Source organism: Coturnix japonica, chromosome Z (assembly GCF_001577835.2).
Source record: "Coturnix japonica isolate 7356 chromosome Z, Coturnix japonica 2.1, whole genome shotgun sequence".
Classification (NCBI taxonomy): Eukaryota; Metazoa; Chordata; class Aves; order Galliformes; family Phasianidae; genus Coturnix; species Coturnix japonica.
Genome location: NC_029547.1, coordinates 30817194 through 30840230, shown reverse-complemented (window position 1 = coordinate 30840230; position 23037 = coordinate 30817194). Strand labels below are relative to the sequence as shown.

The 23037-nt window shown below is 36.1% G+C and overlaps 1 protein-coding gene across 6 annotated transcripts in view; it reads right to left on the bottom strand.

Moving 5' to 3' along the window:
* FOCAD (focadhesin) overlaps positions 1–23037 on the bottom strand; it is an 87441-nt gene that overhangs the window by 19270 nt on the left and 45134 nt on the right. For all 6 annotated transcript variants that reach the window (XM_015849089.2, XM_015849088.2, XM_015849086.2 and 3 more), the window contains 13 exons: positions 22894–23028; positions 22489–22539; positions 21633–21716; positions 20048–20180; positions 16568–16756; positions 16182–16303; positions 11335–11427; positions 8787–8875; positions 6867–6908; positions 4969–5077; positions 3277–3393; positions 1705–1943; positions 476–565 (listed from right to left, as the gene is read on the bottom strand). In XM_015849089.2, coding sequence (XP_015704575.1) covers positions 476–565; positions 1705–1943; positions 3277–3393; positions 4969–5077; positions 6867–6908; positions 8787–8875; positions 11335–11427; positions 16182–16303; positions 16568–16756; positions 20048–20180; positions 21633–21716; positions 22489–22539; positions 22894–23028 — 1493 coding nt within the window. The remainder of the gene's footprint in view (positions 1–475; positions 566–1704; positions 1944–3276; positions 3394–4968; positions 5078–6866; positions 6909–8786; positions 8876–11334; positions 11428–16181; positions 16304–16567; positions 16757–20047; positions 20181–21632; positions 21717–22488; positions 22540–22893; positions 23029–23037) is intronic.

Genomic DNA, 23037 nt, shown 5'->3' with positions numbered 1-23037 from the left:
TTTTGCCCTTTTAAAAGATTATGAATTTCACTTATTTTCTTGCCTGCAGTTGAAGACAGGGTACTGATTTATGAGCATTACTGTCACAGTGACCTTTTTTTAAACAAGAAATAATTTAGACTGTGGTATGTATCTTAAACAGGTTCTTAAGGAACTTGGTGGATTCTTGCCATGATATAGCATTGGTTCAGGGAAAAAAGATTCCTTTTGATTATTATTTATTAAAGCAGCACTTAAAATTAAAATTCTCCTAATGAAATAAAGAAATAATATATGTAAACAACATTCCTATCACGACTTGACATGATCAGTGAACCTGGAACACTAATGAAAGTACACAGAAAAAGCAATCTCCCTATCTCTATATCCTTCAAATTCAGGAACAAAAGTTTGAATGGGAAAAGAAAAAAAAAAAAAAAAAAAAAAAAGGAGCCCAAAATGAAACAAAATTTAATGAGTAGTGTAAGAAACTCACTTGTACTCCAGAGTGGAATCAAAACAACAGTCCTCTAGCGTGTCTAGGGACTTCATTAGAACTAAGTTCATCTGTTGACCAGGTAACTCACTGCAAAACAGAAGAGAACAGAAAACAAAATAGAAATATGGTTCTGCTCTTCAAATCGTACAGGACATTAACCTTCTGCTAGGATGGAACATGTCACTAGATAAATTTAATTCTTGCTGTAATGGGTTCTCATACTGGCCTGTAAGCACTGACAGTAAAAGTGGCCATTTGTGTTACTTTCAGATAAACCTACTCATGTAATTATGTAAATAATACAAATATATTTAGACTAATTTGGTGCCTCTTGGTTCAAAACCCAGGAAGCAAGCAAGCATCAAGTACTTACAAAGTGAAAGAAGGCAAATAATAGAGAACATGTGAACTCAGGTCGACTGGTAGCTATTTGTAAAAGGATTTCATTTATATTTATATTTTAAGGTACTAGCTCTGGAAATCTGCCATCATAATTCATGATCGTGAATTGGATGCAGGAAGCTGACACCAAAAATGAAGAACAGTGCAGAGTCCTGCTGCATGCTCTTTAACAGCTGGTATTTGTTTCAGAAACATTAACTTCACAGAATAAATTAACAACTGGCAGCCAAATCTTTTTTACACTTTTGATAATGTAGTAGTTAAACTTTATGCGTACACAGACAGATGAACTTCCCAGTAGTCATTAAGTTGGACTAGTACAGAAGCAAACCTACATCTCAGATGCTCTGAAATCACTTAAAATTTGTGACCTTAGGCCAGTACTGAGGCCAATCTTCAGCAATGCTGTAACAACACACCATAAAGACAGTCCATTAGACTTCCAACATTGTAGCTCTATCCTCATATAGGTAACATGATGCAAGTGCATACTACGCAAGTGTACAGATTATCAATTTGAAAGGGACAAGTGAGATCTGCAAATCATTTTAGTTAAGCCTCCCAGAGCATCTGGTACACTCAACTACCAGGCTGCACATGCACCTAAGGGATATCATGACAATTAATCAACTCTGAAGGAATGCCAGCAAAATATCCAGAATAGCAGAGCTGGAGAGAAAAAGGCAATTGTAATAAAAGAAACCTTATAAGAAATGTTGCAAAACATCTCATGACTTGTAATTACTTTATTCCCTAGAACATAGAAGCTGCATGCAGGAAAAAGTAGAAAGTCATTTCTACACATTAGACACAGTAATCCTTACCTGACTTTTTCTTCACACAAACGTGAGATAAACATCCCCAAAGCAAGACCCACGTGGATTTGAACAGCTTGAGACTCATCAGCATTTGGTTTCCCAGGTAACATGGCAGTCAGCATATTCAGTACTTCCTCGACCTTCTCCTTGCATGATACAACGATAGCTGGCACCAGAAGAGACAAAGCAGTGGCTGCACAGCAACGAGCTATAGCACTAGCCGTATTTTCACCAGAATAGGATTTCTAGAAAAAGATTTTCAAAAGATTTATTTTTTTCTGTCCTAGGGAGGAAATAAAATTCCTTTTCAGGTAGTAATGTTGTTCAGTACTTCTGGAATTTAAAATCAATATCCATCCAGTGTATTTAAAATAAATAAATAAATAAATATTTTTTTACACAGAATGGATTTTAGGAGTGAAATATGAGCCACTTCAAATGTCCATTTCAAAAATAATATTTCAAACAGTATTGTTCCCAAAAGCAGTTTATAGTTATAAAAATATAACTATTATTATAAAGTTATAAAAATATAAGTATATAAACTTATATATATTATTATAAGTTATAAAAGTTATAAAGTTATAAAAAATGCTCATTTCTAAACAAGTACTTGAATCTCCTCACATTCAGCCAGTCTAACGTTTAACACTGCATTTGGTTTGGTGATGTATCCCCTAACAGCGATGACAGGTGCCATATGGCAGAGCTGCTTTCAAAAATTCATTTTTGCAGTGCTATCTTCTCATATGATTTTTATTACTTTGTTGATAAAGACAAAGCCTCAAGGCAAACCCAAACATAAGACACACTGAAAGGAAAAAAAAGGAAACAATGTTTGATTTGCTTACATTGCATCTATATTTCTTATATTACAACTCTAGTGGGATTTTGACAAACTCAAAACACGGGCTTGCGTGAACCTACTGAAGCTCAACATAGCAAGGTGCAAGATCTTGCACTTGGGTCAGAGTAATGCCAGATATGTACACAGACTGGGAAAAAAACTCCCTGAAAGTACACCTGTGGAGAAGGACCTGGTAGTCCTGGTAGATGAAAAACTGAACACGAACCAGCAATGTGGTCTTCCAGCTCAGAAAGCCAATGGTATCCGGGGCTTCATCAAAAAAGGGGTGACCAGCAGGGACAAGGAGGTGATTGTCCCTCTCTACTCTGCCCTTGTGAGGCCCCATCTGGAGGACTGCACCCAGGTCTGGGGCACAAGATGCAAAGCTGTTGGAGAGAGGTCCAGAGAAGGACTACGAAGGTGATCAGACAAAAAGGAGAAGAATAGAATTTTACATGGGTAGAACAATGGGTAATGGCTTTAAGCCCAAGTTGGGAAAGATTTAGATTGGATGTCTGTGGGAAATTCTTTACTATGAGAGTGGTGAGGTGCTGGAACATGCAGCCCTGGAGGTGTTCAAGACCAGGTTGGATGGAACCCTGGGCAGCCTGGTCTGGTATTAGATTAGGTTATAACTGCCACAGGGCAAACAGAATCAGAGAACTTCAGACAAATAATTCCATGTACAAAATACAGATATATGCTCTTGCTTTTAATGCTGCAGCACGTACCTGGTAGAACCATGGGAAGACTTGTCCTTTAGGGCGATAACGGCTATTTATGATACTGAAGAGAGTCTCTATAACCATATAAATCCATTGCTGCATAGGAAGAAAATCTGGTACAGTCTGCAAAGATCAAATCCAAACATTCATTGTTATTTTTTCTTAAATTGGGTTCTGAAAAGAAGCCCAGCAGCTGATGTTCCAGCTACAATCCATGCAGAATGACATTCTGTCATCCTTATGCACAGCATGTTTTACTTGACAACATCGACCCTGCAGACACCACTTTTGAACAGATTACTCAGTTAAAGCAAACAGCAGCTAGACAGCCTCATAACAGCACCAAGGAAAAAAAAACAACAACACACATTCACAAATCTGAAATTTTACGACTTCTCCTTAAGTTGCAGACTTCATGAACTCCTTCAGATCAAGATATAATTTTAATGTAGCCAGCGTGGCTAGTGAAGTAACTGCAGTGTAGTTATTAAGTACAAGAGTCTACAAGAATGTTTTTGAAAACTGACAAGAAAACCTGAATTCTAATGAAGTAGCTATCACATACAAGCTGACAAAAGACATCTGAAAAACAAGACTTACAGTAGTACTATATAGTTCTAACTAAAGATGGCACCTTGAATTGTAATCCACTCTTCTGCTAACAGACTGTGGGGTCCCTATTACATGAGGCTCAAAAGCTGTTTCACTCTAGGTAGAAATCAAGTAATTTTGGGGGGAAATTACAGCAAAACAGTGCATTTTTCTCAGGTGTAAGGAGTATCATGTTAACTTGTCATAACGGTAGGAACAAAATAAAGATGAATGGCTACCCAATCACCCAAACTATGTCAAAAATCTCTCAGACTTTGAGGCAGAAGGAATCAGAGTCATGTAGCATTTCAGCAGGGTAATGAGTTATTGACATGTTTTTACAAAACAAAGAGAGAGCTCAGCCCCTCCCTCTCAGTTGTGTTTTGCATTTCCATGCAAGTCATTTAACTTTGCTTTGTGACCAACTGTTCATATAATCATATGCATTTTGTGATAATGTAATAATCTTCCACCATTAGTCAAGTTAAAAGTTTCATTCAAGATGTTCTTCAAAGAGAGCTGGCAAAAAAGACTGTACAAGTTAATACATAAGAAAATAAACTTTTCAGGTTACAAGAAAACTAGTTAAATTAACCTCTTTGATTTATCTGGATCTGTCAGTACAAGATGTCTCTATTAGTAAGTGTATTTAATCCAACCTACAGTATATACCTGTTTGATGAGAGCTTTATCTTGACTAAATGGTTGATTTTAAGACTTCTCTTATCCACACATAAAATTTGGAACATCACAATTACCATAACACTATGAGATGCTGTACTGACACAAAAATAGTGTGTCTATTATGCCACCCTAAAACATTCTGTTGTATATGATTAAGAGGTAAGACAAGAGACTGGTTTGGCTTCATTGTTCACCACACCTTAATCTTATATGACAAAGCTATGTTTCTTTCCAGACGATGCCTACTTGCTTGACTGAAATCACTAAGCTGCTTTCGTACAGATCACACAGCAATTACAAGATGACAATATCAATGAACATAGTGAAATATGAATTACTTCATAGTCACTTACTAAATTCTCAAACATACCTGGTCATATCACTACATTCCACTAAAAGAATTTATTTCCCAGACTGACTTACCTCAGGCATGCCTTCAGTGTCTGAGGAAAGGCTGCTTTCATATTTGGCTACAGCAGCTGCAAGACCAGTCAAGGCTAAAATAGAGTTTCCTTTCACCACTGGGCTTTCCCTAGACATGAAAAGACAAAGAACAGTGAAGAGGCATTACAGATATGCAGGCAATCAAGCAAGTATCTCAATAAAGGAAAGTTATGTTACAAGGTGTCCAGTTGCTTTGCACCAAGCAACTTCACTGGGCTCTTTTCTAGCTCAACAAATGTGTAACGTATTTCATCTCAATATATATATCAACAGCTGTCTGCTACTGCTCAAACAAGGGCCATCTTGCAGATCAGTTGTACTCACAGCAATGCATTCATCATAGCTAGTACCATCTCTAGATAGGATGACACAAAAAGCTCTTCAAATAGAGACCTGTTAGACAGACAGGTGCCACAACAGCATCTATTTAGGAGATTTAGAAGAGCACCTATCACTGGAATCTTAGCTTAAAAAAAGTTTTGAATGAATTTCCTGTTATGAAGCATTCGTATCATGGACAGTATGAATCTCTACAACAGTGCAAACCATAGTTTTCCTATTAAAGAACTCAGGAAAAAAAATCTGCCACTTGAGAATATGATATAGGAAGTAATTTTATTCAGTTTCATGAAAAGAAAGATATCCATTTTCCATCACTTAAAAAAAACAACCAAAAAACAACCCAAGATGTCACAACATAATTCTGCTAGAACTACCTTTGGTGTTTTACAATGATAGCAAATGATCAATACAACTACAGGAGACCACTAAGAGCTTTACACTAGACCAATATAAGCTGTTACATATTCTGCATTAATTTTGCATCTTCCCTCAACTTCCCTCACCTTCCCTCAACTTTGCCCCTGATCTAAATATTTCATTTTCATAATGAAAATATACTCTGGATTTCTATATCTTCTCTTTCAAACGACATCTTACTGGAATATCACTGACCTTTTTCACACATTGAAAGTACTTACTTACAGATGAGATAGCAATAAATATTTATAATTAATTACTCAGATATGAGTTGCCTATAAATAATTACAATTAAATGTTAAGTTTGTTGTAAACTCCCTAAATCTCTTGCCTTAAACAATTTCCTCACTTATGCTACAGAGCCTTTTTTGTTGCTATCAGACTATATTTCATGACGTACATAAGAGTAATTTCTAAATCTATACTCTCATGAAAGACAAATGCTTTAAATTTAATGAATGTACAAATCATCATACTTAACTATGGGATCCAGGTGGGCTAATACTCTTCACTGAAAATACAGAACCAGTGAAGTATTTTCTTAATAGAAAATCAGTAAACACAAGAAGTTCTAGAGACGTGACCTATGCACTGGAAATCTTTCCACTGTTCCCTGGAAATGCAACTAACTTAAATAGTTTCACTATGTGAACTTCTGTGACTTAAAATTTATGCTTTCACTCTGAGAAACAGAATATTATATATTTGACATTTATTATCTTATTCCTCTTTCCAATAATTTAACACATGTATTTAATTAGTAGATAAATTATCAAACATATCTCTCAATTTCTTTAAGTAACTTCTTTCAAGATGAGCTGACAGGCAAGAAAACTGAGCAGCTGGGAATATCAGAACAATGGTTAAGTTAAAAAAAAGAAAGAAGTTCAAGACTTGATTCAAACATCCCTAACCTTGAGCTCATATTATTATTTTAAACCTAGTCTTTTCTGTGTTAATAGACAGCGCTCAAAGAACGATGTGGGGAAGAGCTACTTTGTTGAGCACCAGTCACATGAAAACATGAAACTTGGGAGAGAGACAATTGCAGGAAGTATTTTACATTATTGCCACAAAAGAAAACTCATTCTCATATCTAGTAAATAAATCATTCTTACTTTGAAGCACCCTTGATGACATCTGTCAACATATCTCTAACCCTGCAAGAGAGACAAAGAATTTAAACCACTGTTACACTACAGCATAAATTCAGCTGATTTATGTCTTACATGCGTCCATTTTTCATATTCTCCAAAAAACTTAGCGCAAATGAATCACAGTATTAAAACTGTATTAGTGCTCACCTACTACCCCATGTTCCTTCAGGCTTATGTGGATTATCATACAAAATGCTTTCTTTTTCGAACAGCAGGTTTATACAATACCAATAGATGATTTTTTCTTCTGTCACAAAGGTATTTCCAAATCACTGCACTATAATTTGGCATAATAAAATAAGGATGTTTTACAACAAGCAACTGTAACAATCTACACAGCGCTTCATATTCTCCTGAAAACAACTATGGACAGCTATGCTGTTATGGAGTGTAGTAATCTGGATCTATTTAAACAAAAGCAATAGGAATAGTTACAGTTTCTTACATGTGACTGTAATTGTTTTATAATAAGCAACTCTTCTGCATTTGCTTAGTTTTGCATTCATATTAATATGAATATTTTCAAGACTGAGTCATGTCACTCAGCCTTTAAAAGTTTTCCTTCTATATATGCTGTTTTTACATACTGTTTCAAATGCACTTAGAAACATTGACACCAATCTAAATATCAATGCAAAATTACATAGCACTAGTTTATATTGGGCTGTTTACAGCTGGGCTAAATCCGGAGGGCAGAACAAATACCAAATGGATAACGGAGTTGGAGCACTGAGAGTATCAAGCAATGAATGGAAAACAGGAGAAGACATAAAAGCTAAACTGGGAGGCCCAAACTTCTTGCCTACTTTACTTTCTCAACTGTTAAAAGGGAATTCTGTTCATTTTGAACATACCTTATATTAAATCAGTTTAGAAAACAGAAAGCAGATTTCAGTTCAGGGGAATCTACAATAGTAGCATTGCTCTAGGCATATAAAATGTTTTCTCTTAATTCCTAATGAAGAAAGGGATAAGACAGTGCATGGGTGCAGACTAATATCAAGTTTCTCGGAAGTACAGTTGAAAGGTAGAACAACAGAAAATTGTGCAACTACTAAAGAATCTCTTTGTAATTCTTTATAATTCTGGTTATTGACATGAAACACTAATCTGGACTTGATTTTGCATTGCTCTTGAGTGTGACTTAGGAGCACAATTTTGACTGAAATAGGCAAAGGTTATTTTGGTTTTCTTTGTACAGATTTTGGTTACACTCTCTTAGGAATGTTGTTCACACACTTATAAACAAGCACGGAGACACCTGTACTGTCCATGGACATGTAGCCCTTTCTCTGTGATGCCCTCCAAATTCCCAGCCTACCATCACTGGTCATGCACATGCATGACTAAATCCTGAGACTGATGTACACGGCTCAGCTGCATGAAATATAATTACTTGAGGATATGGAACAGAGTGTGCATCGTATGTTTAGTTTCAAACAGTATCTTCAGCTTACTGTATGAACTGAGATGTCTCAGTTTGTTAACTACATGTGACTTACATTTCTTACATAAATTCATGTTCAGTGAGGCACCTTTCAAAATCTCTACATGAAAGTTTTGCTTTTTTCCATAATCTCCATACTTTATAACAACATATGATGCATACAATTTCCATTCCTTCCAGTTGCTCGCACTACAAAGTTTTGGACAAAGTAGAGGGGAAAGTACATCTGAGCTTGTGAATACCAGCATCCTCACTCACTGTTCCTTGGTAATTCTTTTTTCTTCCCCCAAATGGCTATTTTATTTATATATTTTTTTGTCATTAGTACTTACGCAAACAGTTAAATTTGCAAAATCAAAGGCTTTCAAGTCTTGCCCTCTTCTGTCCTTCACTTGTCATTACAAGTGATGAGGAACAGGCAGGCAATTCCTTACCAGAGCCATGCTGTAAACTGCTTGTATTGCACATCTTCAGGGTCCTCTTTTCCATGTTTTAACTGCATCTCAAGCTCTGCTTGTCTTCCCTGCAGAATCACAGCATAAAACAGAAGTAGATCTCAGACAGTCAATCATCATAACACTTTTTCAGGAAACACCTGGATCACTAACTTTTTCCTTGAGGGCTAATTCTTATGTTAACCAATTGCTTTTGACATGAGACCCCACTATGATACACAACATACTATGTAAAAGAATTAGTAATTCTTCATTCTGCGTGAGAAAAAAAAATGCAGATAGCACAAATCGTAGAAACTCTGAAACGCCAAGGTTGGAAAATACCCCCCTATTACCAATATTTCCCACTGAACCATGTCCCTCAGTACAACATCTAAACTTTTCCTGAACACCTCCAGGGATGGTGACTCCACCACATCCCCGGGCAGCTTTTTTAGAGAAGTATTCCCTTATGTCAAATGACCAAAGATACTGAGAGATCTCCCACCTAGTCTATGGAAAGAAACATGTGCCCTTGGGGAATGGAGTATGTACAAGCAGAGAATGAAATTTAGAAACCTACTACCTAAAACAGTTTCTGAGAACACAATATTACTTCCTTGATTAAAAGAGCTCCTCATACTTTTCCTTCTTATGACCTGAGCCTCCTTCTACTTCAGTTTCTTTTTCTGTACATCAAAGAAGTTTATATGATGTGTCTAACAAGTTTTATCTAAATGTATTAGGCAGCACTCCCTTACCTTCATTCTCAAACCTTGATACAACCACAGCTCAACTTGTTTAGATTATCATTTGCTGTTTCTCACTAGGTTATTAAGTCTTAAGTGAAAAACCTAGGCATATAAGCTGTGTTTCTAACACACTGAACACTGCAGAACCAGACATCACTTGAAAGGTGTTTCCAACTCCTAGACACTAAAACAAAATGTATGACACACTGACCAAGTAGAGATCCGTATAAGATCTATGTTCCGGTGTCAAAACTATATGACATCCTGATTTGGAGGGAATCTGCAAGGATCACTAAATGACTCCAATGTCTGGCTCCACATAAGACCACCCAAAAATAAAACCATATGTCTGAGAATGTTGTCCAAACATTTCTTGAATGCAGAAGCACAATCTCAGATGAGAAATTCCTTGGCTTTAATAGTGTGTTTAAATCTATTACAATTTCCTCAAACAAGTAAACACTGGCTTAAGATCAAGATTAAACGAAGACCTGTAAGATCATAATGAAATTCAGTTCAGTCCCCAAAACACGCTGAATTTACAAAATGGCCAAACTGGCAAAAGTGCTTAAACATTTGACCAGATATACTGCAGACAAGAGAACTTCCATGTGTCAAAAGGGAAAATAACCTCACGGAAGTGCTTTGATAAACAGTGGACAGAGAGTTTACCCTTGGTTAACGAACCATGGTCTCTACAAACCTCTACCTCCAAAATGTAGAAAATGTTACTATGAAATACTGAAAAAAAGAAAAAGAAAAAAAAAAAAAAAAAAAAAAGGAAATCCTAGAGAGGCTTTAAGAAACAAGTCTCGTTTCTCAGGGAGTCAGAGGGGAAGCAGCAGAAAAAGCAAGTAACTATATGCAAGCTACAATGGCCCCCTCTGTAGTTAAGACCTAAAATGACAATCTGAAAAACCACTGGTTGCTTTGTAATGAGGATCAATCTTATATTCCCAAATATCCCAAGTAAAAATTGTTTTGAAAAATACGCATAGAATCATAGAATCATAGAATTACCCAGGCTGGAAAAGACCTTGAAGAACATCAAGTCCAACCACACAAAGTGGTCCTGCTGCACAGTAAAGGGACGGTCAAAGCATTTTGAATTTGCTCAGCAATCTGAGCTGCTAATGCTGAAAACAGCTGACAAGGCATGGAGATATAAATCAATAAAAGCCCTTCTAGTACTACAAAGGGAGACTTCTAGAAAGTTACTTCTTACAAGTTTTTACATTATTCTTATACTGAAGAGAACAAATGACACTGTTTTGCTCTAGATACTGTGCCAGCTACCCTAATGAAAAGAAGTTCAAAGGTATTTCCTGTATTTATTATCATTAGATTGGTTGGAAAAATCAGAAGATTATTTCCTCACAATATAAATCCTTTTATTCAGCATGTAATGTTATTTAAATAATAATTTCTCAATACCTTCTGACCACTTAGTGGTAACATTATCTGAAATTTTCCATCCAAAATAATAGGGTAGATTTCTAGATGAAATTTCACATTCTAAAAAGCAAACTGCAATTGGAATTGACTGTATGGGAATTTGACACAGGAACTAGGCTACAAGGACCAGAACTGTGAACAGGAATTATACTTGTTCAAATAATTTCAGACTGGGCTGCTTGAAGACTCATTTTTATTTCCTTTTCTACAAATGTTTTAAACACTGCAAGCTTCACTTTTAAGTTGTTGTCAATTAAATGGATGCTCTTGCTGGAAGAAATGAAAACACATACAGCTTGAATGAGCATTAATATGCACAGTATTCTGTACCTCAGAATTACCTGTAGGACTGCACCATAGGTTCGACTCATAAATCCCAACCAAGACTGCGGCAACAGTACAGAGCGGTGCCATTCAGAAGGCTGAATGTTAACCTGTGCAACACATAGAAAGGATAGAAATGGTTATATTAGGTCTAACATATGCAAAACATACATTTTTCAGCCTGTGATTTGTAGGCAAAATTTTGCTAATGTGTGCAGGCCACTATACATTCCTGTGGGAAATTTCCACAAGTTCTGAATTTCCATGAGTTCTTTTTCTAAGCACAATAGGTTTCCACCTAGATAGTCCCACCCAATCACACAGACCCTAGATTCAGCTTATCTCACTAACAAATACCTGGCTATGGAAATGTGTCTGAAACTTTATTCATGTCAGTGGAATGTCTGAGTAAGAGATTAAATGCTCTTTTCACACAAGGACATATGAAGTGTAACCCCAGAGACTTCATAAGTAAGGCTAGCATTACGTTTCCATATTAACAAAGTGGTGTTGTAACATCTCTTTGCTTCTCAAATTTTGTTCAGAGGTTCTTTTTTTTAACATTCGTGTATGGGTAAACTTCCAAACCCTCCTCCCAGCCTTCCTCTGTGAAAAAAATACTTGTTTTTCTCTGACCCACACTGGACTGAAGAGGAGGTTAGCAAAAATCTGTCAACAAACTTAGCTCTTCATCACTGGAGGAGAAACATGCAATAAATTCATTAGTGGAAGCCAAAACAAAATGGCCCATAATGTGAATAACATCCTCTGGACTATCTAGGCACAAAAGAATGCACTGCAGAAAATTCTTTTCTAGGAAAACCTATTACCATCTGACAAGCCTCAGGGACAAGGTTTGAACAAGTCCTTGAATCTCTTGATTACATGAAAACCAAACTGGGAGGGACACAAAAGAAGTTGCTCCAAGGTGCATATCATCGTAGCACACTTTACACAAAAACAGGGATTGTTTCTCTTGTGAGCATGTAGAGTGTCTAACATCATTATTTGTTTAGCAGCATATTTATCATTATACAGCTCACAAGTAGTGCTCAGTTGTGCAGTCATGCTTGCAAGTGTTATTATTATGGCAATATGACTATGCTATTTACAACGAATAGCAAATACTTGAATATTGATGAACATGCAAAGGCGAGACCATATTCCTCCCGCATTTTAAAAATACTGCATCACCACTGCCTGTCAAAGCCACTATTTACAACATCTGCGTGCCAAAAGCAGCCTGTCTCACAAGCTTTTTGCACGAAGCATAAACTACTTCCATCATCTCCTTTAAAGAAATAAAAGCTGGCTGGGTAGCTAGCCAAAGGCCTAAACACTTATTTCCTTTAATCCAAAACATACATTCATAGAACAATCAAAACATATGGTACATGATGTCAACATGTGCGACTCTTCATTCTTATTCACTACTGAAAGACATATGAAGGAGTTAAGAGATAGTTTCCAAAAAACTCATAAGGATTGCTTGAAAGGCTGAAAGACTCACAAATACAGGCTACTCTAACTCAGGTATTTGAAAAACAAGCATAGTAACAGCAACTCAGCAGAGATCCAGACAGATCTGCAACCTGCGAAATCATTCTACAGATATAAGCAAACATCAATTTACTGAAGAGATACAGACATTATTATCCCAGTATGGTACTTATATTGGCAACTGTTAAGTTTATGAGAAATTTTATGGACATGATAAAGGGATGTTTGCTCTCTCTCAATTATTTCCCCTTTCCTAACATTTACATGCAAATGGAAGTTTTCTTGGAGCTTCTTTTACTTATAAAGCCACTGTAAATATTAAATACATAAATTGAAGGGACTTAGAGCAGTAGCAATGAAAGGACATTCCAGTGATTTAAACCTATAGAAAAACTGCTTAATGTGCTGCATTGAAACCTGATGAAATAACAGAAACAGCTAATTCATATAGATAGCCTGCAAACAAAGTTTTGAGTTAGTAACATCCAGGCTATTTTCTTAGATCAATATGGCTCCTTCATAGCTTTATTCCTTAAACTCCTTGTTTTTACTGCCTGTTCCCAAGGAGAACACCAAGGACTAAATAAATACTAAAATATGAAATGCACTCAGATGAGCCCAGGAATTCACTTCTGTTCTAGCCAATGGCTCAAATACCTTTTACCTGATATTAACTCCAACTGTACACAAGAGAAAAAATAAAGTCCTTTTTTTGTCTTTAGAAGCAATGTAATTTTAAACAGAAATACTAATGCATTTTATCAAAAGAATACAGTTAAGACTGCTTAAAGACAATATTTAAGTATTTTAAACTCACTTAGACTTTTTAGTTTTACTACACCTAAATCAGTTGACTTAGCAGTAAATACATGCCAGTGACCGAAGTAAAAATATTTTAGCTACCTCAAAATTTTACAAGCTCCAGTTCACCACTTTCACATTAAAAGTATGCTGTGTCAGAACCATCTGTTTTGAGATTCTGATTCAAAAGGTAATTTGTTAGCTCACAAAAAGTCAATTATTGCTGAGCAGCTGGATGTTGTAATCATCAGTTCTAGTGCACACAGTGTTGCTGTTCTTTTTTACTATATATTTTAACTGACACTTCAGTAGGACAAGCGAGCATTAACAAAACAATAGTTTAATGCTAAGAGAGTGGGAGAACCTGTAGGCTAAGAAAATCTGCACTTGGAATCTACATAGGAAGAGAATTGATCTTCATAACACTGCAATTCTGCTTATGTAAAGTCTTATTTTATTAAATAATGAAATACATGCTTTTCTCCAGAATATCTGACACTATGCACAAGTCCTTGCACACAAAACAACAGTGCAAATGGCTGTTTTTCTTTCTGGATTCTATGCAATCCCACTCTTTATTCACAGCTTATTATTCTGAATCTGCTCCAATGACATATTTCTCCACATTCACGTGGGCTTTCCCTGTTGCTCTCCTCTGAAGCATTTAAACACTTATGAAACCCTTATTCATACTTGCTTGCTCCTGTCATATTAAGAGGTATTATTTCCAGTTCATGCTTTTATTCTTTCGCAATAAAGAGGTGAAGACAAAATAGAAAGTATTACATTTGCATACTTCATCATATGCCTTGAGATGTATGTTGGATTTCATAATCCTATTAACTCTACCTTAAGGCAGCACCAGAGAGGGGTTTCTAGATCTATCTATTCATCTATTATGAATATCATCTATTGCAGATTGACACTGGTCTCTGTGGTTCAAAGATCTGATTATTAATTTATGTGGCTCTTTTTTCAGTTCAGAGGACCCAAAACCATGAGATGCTGCATCCCAGCCAACTGATGGGAAATTGATTTTATGCGCATCAAGTATTACATGTTTGGAAGTTTGCCCTAGGTCAAAGAATCCAAATTCAGCATAGTACACAACACCTGTCTAAAAACTTCAGGCAAGTTACACTAAAGACAGGTTTGCTAAAGATGGAACTAGCTAGTTAGCTACAGAAAAGTACCAGTACAAATATAATGTCAACAGTCAGGACTCAGGACACAAGAGCAAAGCCAAGAGAGAGCCAAGCTGAAACATCACAGGATCAGAACACAGCCCCCATGGGTTTTCCACTGCATATGCATGTGCTCAGTGTCAAGCTTTCAGGTTGCAAACAGTGTACCTCCTCAAATCCCTTGCCTGCAAGCTTCCAACTCAAACCCTTGTTATAATTATTTATATAATAATAATTTATATATAACAGTGTTTTGTTACAGTGGTTCATTGATATCCTTAAGCAGGTCTGCAGCAAGTGGGCTCCTGGCCTGCTGTGTGATTTTTGCAGACCAAAATCAGCACCCAGACATACTCCCACCTTCAAACCATACCACATTCACTCCACTTCTTCTAACTTCTGCAACAGGTGCAATGCAAAATAGACAAAACACTCCCTTTAATTTCACAGGGCTGGTTCTGTCTCAACACACAAACTATCCTGTGCTTTTTCATGTGAAATCGACTAAAATCAAATAATCTCTAATAGCACCAAACTGCATGAGCAGAGAACAGATAGAGGAAGAATCATAGGACTGTTCAAGATTTCTATCCTTGAAAAACAGAGTAGAAACTGGTACTTTAAAAGAAAGCTTTTAAATGCCAAGTTTTTCATACACTGTTTTTATTTCTGGATATTCTGCCTGAGACAGAATATAAATTTTATACTTAAAAGAAATCATCATCTATGATTTATGACAGCCCTGGGCAATTTGATAGGGTGGGTGGTAGCCCAAAGCACAGAAGTTGGAATTAGATTTAGGTCCCTTCCAACTCAAGCCGTTCTATGATTCTGTAACTGTATGGCATTATAACAAGTCAAGGAGTTGCAACTTTTAAGAGATGGAATAGAATACAAAGTATTAACAATAATCACAGAATCTACAAGGTTGGAAAATACCTCTGGGATCATCTAGTACACCCATACATCCACCACCCTTGTTTCCCCACTAAACCATGTCCCTTAGTACAATATCTAAGCATTTTTTAAACACAAGATATAAACGTCATTTCCCCACTGAGTCCCATCATTGCTCAGACTTTCTATTTAGCTAGATGTGGTTAGACACAACAGGTACAGGCAAGTCTAAGTGCTTCCACAAGTCAGAAAAAGGCAAAGAGCAATTTCTGCTGCTTCTGATTTTAGAAGAGGTATTACAGCAGTAAACACTCAGAAACATTCAATTCAAGTTATACGTCCCTCACAGCACCTTTAATTAATTAAGATACATTCACGTGTCACTGCTTTAGCTACCTCCTCATTATCATAAAAAACAGGTGTAAAGGAGGGCAAGGAAGCACAGTATCTATGAAAAGGAAAAAAAAAAAGCAGCAGCTTACCTCGTGAATGAGGGCTACCAACATTTGCTGGAAATTGCGTCCCCTGCTAGCCAGAAAGCGATTAATAGGCTTTCCATCTCTGCCCATATGGACTGGAAGGTCATAACACAACAACATGCCGGCTTAAAGAAAGGGGGAAGAAGGAAAAAAACCTCAGTAAAAAATACTCATAATAGTCTATAAGACTTGTATATGACAGCTGGAAACTCAAAAATAAAGTCAGCTAAATACACTTAACAACCTAAAAGACTAAGCGGCATATGCAATCATAGGTAGGCTAGATAAGACAACACTGTTTCTTAAACTGGTTCACTCCAATTTTAATCTGAGAAACAACTAAATCAAAGTGTGCATAACTGCCTAACTCCAACAGAGGGACAGCCTACCTGCAAGGCCAGGTGTCATTCCTGGTTGTTTGTTCCTCTCATACATTTTCAGCAAGAAATTTGGAACACCTGCAACGGTCTTCCCCTGGTCGGTGCGTGTGGCCCCTCCTCTCAAGGCAGAATGATACACACCTCGGGGCATGTTGGTCATCTCCTGTTTCACTAGCGATGTTGCAAATTCTTCAAATGCTAGATGAATCACAAAGAAAGAAACAGAGATGAAAGAGGACATCAGAGTTGATAACTGGGAAAATAAACCAATCATGAAAAACCCCAAATGACTGACATTTGTGCTTCAGGGCAGGTATGCTAATCTAGTAATGACATTCAGATGAGAGCTCATGGTCAAGGAACTGAGAACCTTGGCAAGTCTCTCTGAACCCACATCTGCTGCCACTGTCACTTCAAATGGCACTATGTCTTATCATATGCTCAAGCGGAGAAGAAAAACAGCCTAAACTATTCCTTGAGCTATTCCCTAAATGTATACTTCTAACTTTACACCTGTAAAAGTGAAATAGTGTGGCAGAAAAACGAATGAGAACATAGCAAAACAATCAAACAAAACAAAACAAAACAAAACAAAAAAAAAGCAAAAAAAAACAGTCTCTAAAACTTGATTAAGGAGATTTAAAAAGAGTGCAGTGCAAAAAGAGTACATGGAAAGAGAGAGTATGTGCAGTCAAGGAATATACAGAAAACAAGAACCGCCTTGATTTCTATAACCATAGGAGTAATTGCTGAGTTCTGTGTGCTTAGGTTATGCCTTTTGTAGTCTAGCTGGGCTCAAAATATACAGAATTAATAGAAAGTTGCTGTTCATTTGTGAAGTAAATCTGAAGGCAAATGTAAGCAAAAAGGACTGTGTTTCTGGACTGTACAGTGTTACTATATTGCAGCTAAGAGTTGACAACATACCTGAACATTGCAAAGTTGGTACTTTGGTCTGTTAAAGCTTTTGTTATATAACTGAGTTTTAAGGGGATTTATAACAACAAAGATTGAAACTTTGTCATAAAAGTTCCCTAATTAAATACAGCCCTGCTTTGACTTGGAGATTAAGAACAATGGAGACTAAATGACACCCACTTAACCTTCCTAGGTCCCAGAAATACCTATGTGAGCTTGGAATATAATTCCAATTCCAATATAACATTTTATACTGGAGCTTCCTTATATTTCCTATTTTCATTATGTTCCCATCATTTTAGCAATGTATTTTTTCCAAATCAGCTTCATAAACCCTCAACCAAGGTCATTCTGTTTTATGATAACAGAGTAGTAGTCTCAGTCTGATAAGTCTTTATGTTACAGCAGGAAGAGAAACTGTATCTGTGGAATTTATTTTATTTTTTTCCCCTACATGTAAAATCAACATCCAACAGAAAAAATAAAAAGTGAGACTTCACAGTTGGTGAAATCACTAGTGATTCACACAGGACTTGTAAGCTTATTCCCAGTCCTCAGTGATATATATTCTTCCTACAAAACTAAATGTAATGACAGAAAAACAGTATTTATTCACTAATCTTGACATTTGTAAGAGGTTTTTTTTTAAAATTTTTTTAAAAAAAAATTTATTTTAATTTAATTTAATTTAATTTTTTTTTATTTTGGGGGACTACAGCAAGAAAGTAAGAAAATCAGAGAGGCCAGCTCTTTCAATGGTGGTAACCATCCACATACATCATACATGGAGACACCCCAGCATAAGTAGCAGTCATTTTACTTGCTGGTTATGCCAAAGAATACTGAACATAGAATTCAAAAGCAATTTTTTTATGCAAGAGATAGAACTCAAGGATTTAGGCTGTCAGATGTAAAAACAGTGAAAAATCCAGGTAAATTTAATGAAACACCTACATGTGCAGCAAATGATACAATATTATATTCTAAAGCCTGAAATGAGTCTGAAGGAAAAAAAAAATTCAGCTGACTTTACGGGAACAAAATTTTCTGCATCTCAGACATTCTGGATGAAAAAGTATGAAAATAGTAAAAAAAAAAAAAGCCCATAAAAAATAATCACACTCCTTTCCCTGCCTTTAGTGAGCACTTTAATGCTTTGAAACAACGTGAAAACTGTAGTGACAAATCAGTTCTAAAGGAGTTTCAGAGAAGATACTTTTTTCAACACCTCACATATGCAGACAACTATATATTAAGTTGAAACGGCAGCACATTCTAACTAATGGCCACAGAAAGCCTACTTTTACTGTTGTCTAATTTTTCTCAAATCTCTTGCAGAAATACATTCTGCAGATTTGCAACCTTAGACATTTTCCTCACACAGAGGGAGAAACCTCTTGGGAAAAAAAAAGATCCTACAATTTAATAGAAATGGCAGAACCAGGACCAACTTATCTTTGGAGCATGTTTTTTAACTGCAGTTACCATAGCATATATGTGTTCATCTCTTCAGGAAGAAGCACGTGGATGCTGAAAAAAATTAGAGATTTTCTTCCACTTGCAAGGACATAAGAAGGAGGGAGAGACAAAAAAGTAAAAAATGCAACTGAGAGCTTAAGGAGTAAATGAGGAAAAATAAGAAGAGGAGAGGTATTTAATAGAAGTGAATATTTCCTTTAAACTTTGATGCACCCAAGCAAAGACTTCACTGGAAGTCTGAGTAACAGACATTTTTCCTAAAAAGCATCTAGATCCTTCTCCTTCTAAGCTGGAAGTTGTGAATTAATTTCAGTAACACATTACAGCAGAATTCCACCAGGTAAGGTGGCACAGTTTTAGCTCTAATAGATTACAGACCTTATTTGTCTTGAGTTTCATACCCCTTCAGAGGACTGAGAAATTTCACAACAATTTTTACCAGTTTCAACAGCTGTTAGAAAATGAAGAGTGGAAGTAAAAGACAGTATTAACTATAGTAATTGAGTGAACTTAAAAAAAAAATAAAAAAATCCACCAACAAATACTAAAGGTGATTCAACTCCCTAGTTTTCAAAACAAACATATCATCTGGAGAACACCCCTTAGAGGACATTTCAGTATTCATATACATAAACATAGCACTGATAACTTCACTGATTGAAAGGATTTTGCATATTGCACTGCTTTAATATATTATAAATATTATTAAAAAGCATGTGATGTATTTCATATCAGGAAAACCATTTTATACAGCTTTTGTTTTCCATGGTTTTTATTCCCCCTCAATCTGCCATAGGCTAAAATAGACAGCTGCCTGTAAGACTGTCTGCACAGTCCTTCCTGTTGACATTGCACTGTAATGAAACAATGGGCATCTGGAAAGCAGAAAGTACATCATGAGCAACTGGCTTTTGCTGGAGGACTAACCATTATAAATAAGGATTTTTAAAAAGCACTGAAAGGTTTTTTTTTGTTTTTTTTTTCCCCCCAGCATCAGGAACTCTGACCCACTGTCTTCCTCAGACTGAGTTACAGGTCTTATTTTCCTCTGAAGTTTTAGTTTATACACCTTAAACACAGAACACACTGTACCTCCTAATACAGAATCCGGTGTTAGAGACAGCAGCTTGATATACGAAGAACCTGGAACAAAAAGATTCACCTCCTTCTCTTCCTCGTCTTCATTCATGTCTGTCTCCTCCGGTGAGATAATTTCTTCTCGTGCCTAGAAGATTAAGAAACAGAAACATCAGAACAAATCTCTTAATCCTTATTATCTTTCATGATTTCAAACATCAAAAAAAAAAAAAAAAGAAAAGAAAAAAAGAAACTTAATATGAAAAGTTCCCTATTTCATTTATTTCAATTTCGTTAATTGGAGCTGAAAGAATTAAAGCTCTCCTTCTACCTGAATGAAATGCAGAACTGGTCAATAAAAATCACGTGGATATATAATCTAGTCATAAAACTAGTCTTGATGTTCAGTCAGAAATAGTATTACTAAAACTTTATTATCACTCATTCTTTGAGCACAGAGATAATCCATGCATTACACTTTATACTAAAAATGTTCTGTGCATATTATATTTTGATGTTGTTTTCAGAATTTGAAGAACTGAAAAATATTTACAGTGTTTTCAATGTAAATATATTTATTTTCTGATAAGCGTGAAGTAAGAGCATAAGTAATACTGAATACTGTATCACCACAAAAGAGAAATGGCAATATGATAGTGTTAAGAGATTTCCCTTATTCTGCATTGTGGTGTTCTCTGCAAACACATTTTTCATTTGCAAGGCCAGTGCTCAACTCTTTCAACTGGTTTAAATAGAGAAAGTATGTTTATTTAAATTTTAATTTGCCTTATTTTCATAATATGCAGTTACATTTCCCAAACTGAGCCCACTTTGTAATAATGCAGGCACTAAAATCTCACAGAGATTTACTATGTTATATAGTACCAATGGAATACTGAATATTGTCCAGTCTATCTTACAAAGTTATTTTAAAAGAGAAAATAATTCACACAGATGATCTTTGTTCATTTCCTTTCACTGTTCCATTCTGTAAGGTTATTGATTCAACTGATTAGACTGAAGTTTCAGATTTGAACAGCCCTTTACATATTCAATAAGATGTCTAATAACTGATCTCAAATACTTTCTGGCTGTGGTTTTTAAACAACAGAAAAACCCAAAATGTCATGCTGTAGAAGTACTGGTACAGGGCTGGTAAAGTTTTCAGCTCAGTTCCAAACAAGCACCTATTTCTCAAACTGACTTTCCCATTTCAGAAGCAAGAGCACCAAGCATGCCTGTTACTGCAATGGATGGAAGAGTGCTCATGAGAGCTCCTTGGTGTCAAGACTCAGCTGCACACCTTATCAGAAGAGCATAAAGTGCAAATCTGGTGCTTAATGAGTAATATGTTGATTTGACCACTGAAATAAGAAAAACTACCTTCTGACTGCTCAGCTCCTACTTGCAGGTTTCCCCTCTAATAAACCTTAGTTATGCTAACCACATGCAATATCACTTAACTAGCAGTTGTTCATACTCCTTCTTTGAGACACTCAGTTGTCTCATAGCATCACTCAGATCAATGCATCACTCAGAAGATAAAACTGACATCAAGTGCAAGTGATGTCCCTTACTACTGAAAACACAAAATTGCTACCTGTTCAGGAAGATGAAGAATTGTATGTTCATCAGAGCCAAATGCTGAGAGTGATTTGTAGGCTGAAACAGCTACAATAGCATCCTAGAAAATTAGCAGGAAGAAAAAGAAAATCACATGCACAACAAACAGCACCGATACACACCAAACATTTCACATAGAAAAAGCCTATCCACTAATCACTGAATACTTAAAAAGAGTAACCGACTCTTCTTTAAGCAGTAGTGCTTTCCTGAGATATTCTCCAAATTACTTTGGACTTTGTATAAAACCAATTACAAAGGCCTGATATCACTCTGATTACTGTACTCCACTACTGCTGTACATGTAGTTTATGTAGAAATATGAGCTACGTTTAAACTCAAGTTCTTTGGTTCTACTAGCTTTTTGGCTACGGCAGCCCAGCATTTCCCCAGCAAAGAAATGAGGCATATGTACCCATGCAATTGGTCTGAATTGATCTCTACATGTTGCACTGACCTAATTAATTTAGAATCACATTTTAGACATTTTCCAAATTGAGCTAGTTGTCACAGTTTCAGCTTAGCCAATGGAGTTTTACTATTTCAGTGCTGAAGCCTATCACAGGATTGAAACTACTCTGCTGGGACAATTCTTTGTGGCAGCTGCTAATCTCAGGACTAGCAGTTGGCTATTTTTCTTGTACATCTCACTGCTTCAAAAAAAGAATTAAACATTCAACAAGAAGAAAATGCTACCACAAAACAACATTGTTGGCACTGATAGCTTTCTCTTGACAGAAAAGTATCAAATTAAATATCCAGTTGCTGACATCATTTATTAACATCATTATTAACACAGACACCAGGAATTAACATTTTCACTTGTCACTTACCTTGTTTTGTGTGTTTTTCCACAGGAAGCTGAGAACTTGAGCTTTAAATTTCTATAAAAGCAGACAACACATATGTTCAGTTTCTCTTTAAGCAAGAATGCAGTTGAAATCAAGTAACCTTACACAGACTGCTTCTTCAACATGTGCTGAACTAAGAAAGATGAGAGGCACAGGGCTGAACTACAAACACATCCTGTGAGAGGGGAATTTGTGATCAATGTTTCACTCAAATTTCACAGCTGTCTTTCAGGGTTCATTAATGCAAACTAAAGCTGTGAAATGATTTGGGAATGTGTATTGTGAAGGGTTGCAATTCAGTGGTAAGCAAAAATATGCAGATATTTGTAAAACTCATATACAATAATATAACGAAAGAAGAGATTCAGTGTAGTCTGAGGTACATACCTCATACTCATTTGTATTCACTGTTAATGAGGGAACCAGAGAAAACAGTTCATTCAGTGCTTTTAAAATAAGGGGTCTTGTATCACAACTCAGCTTTGGTGACAGAGCATTCCATGTAGAATTAATACAAACAACCTGAAGGGA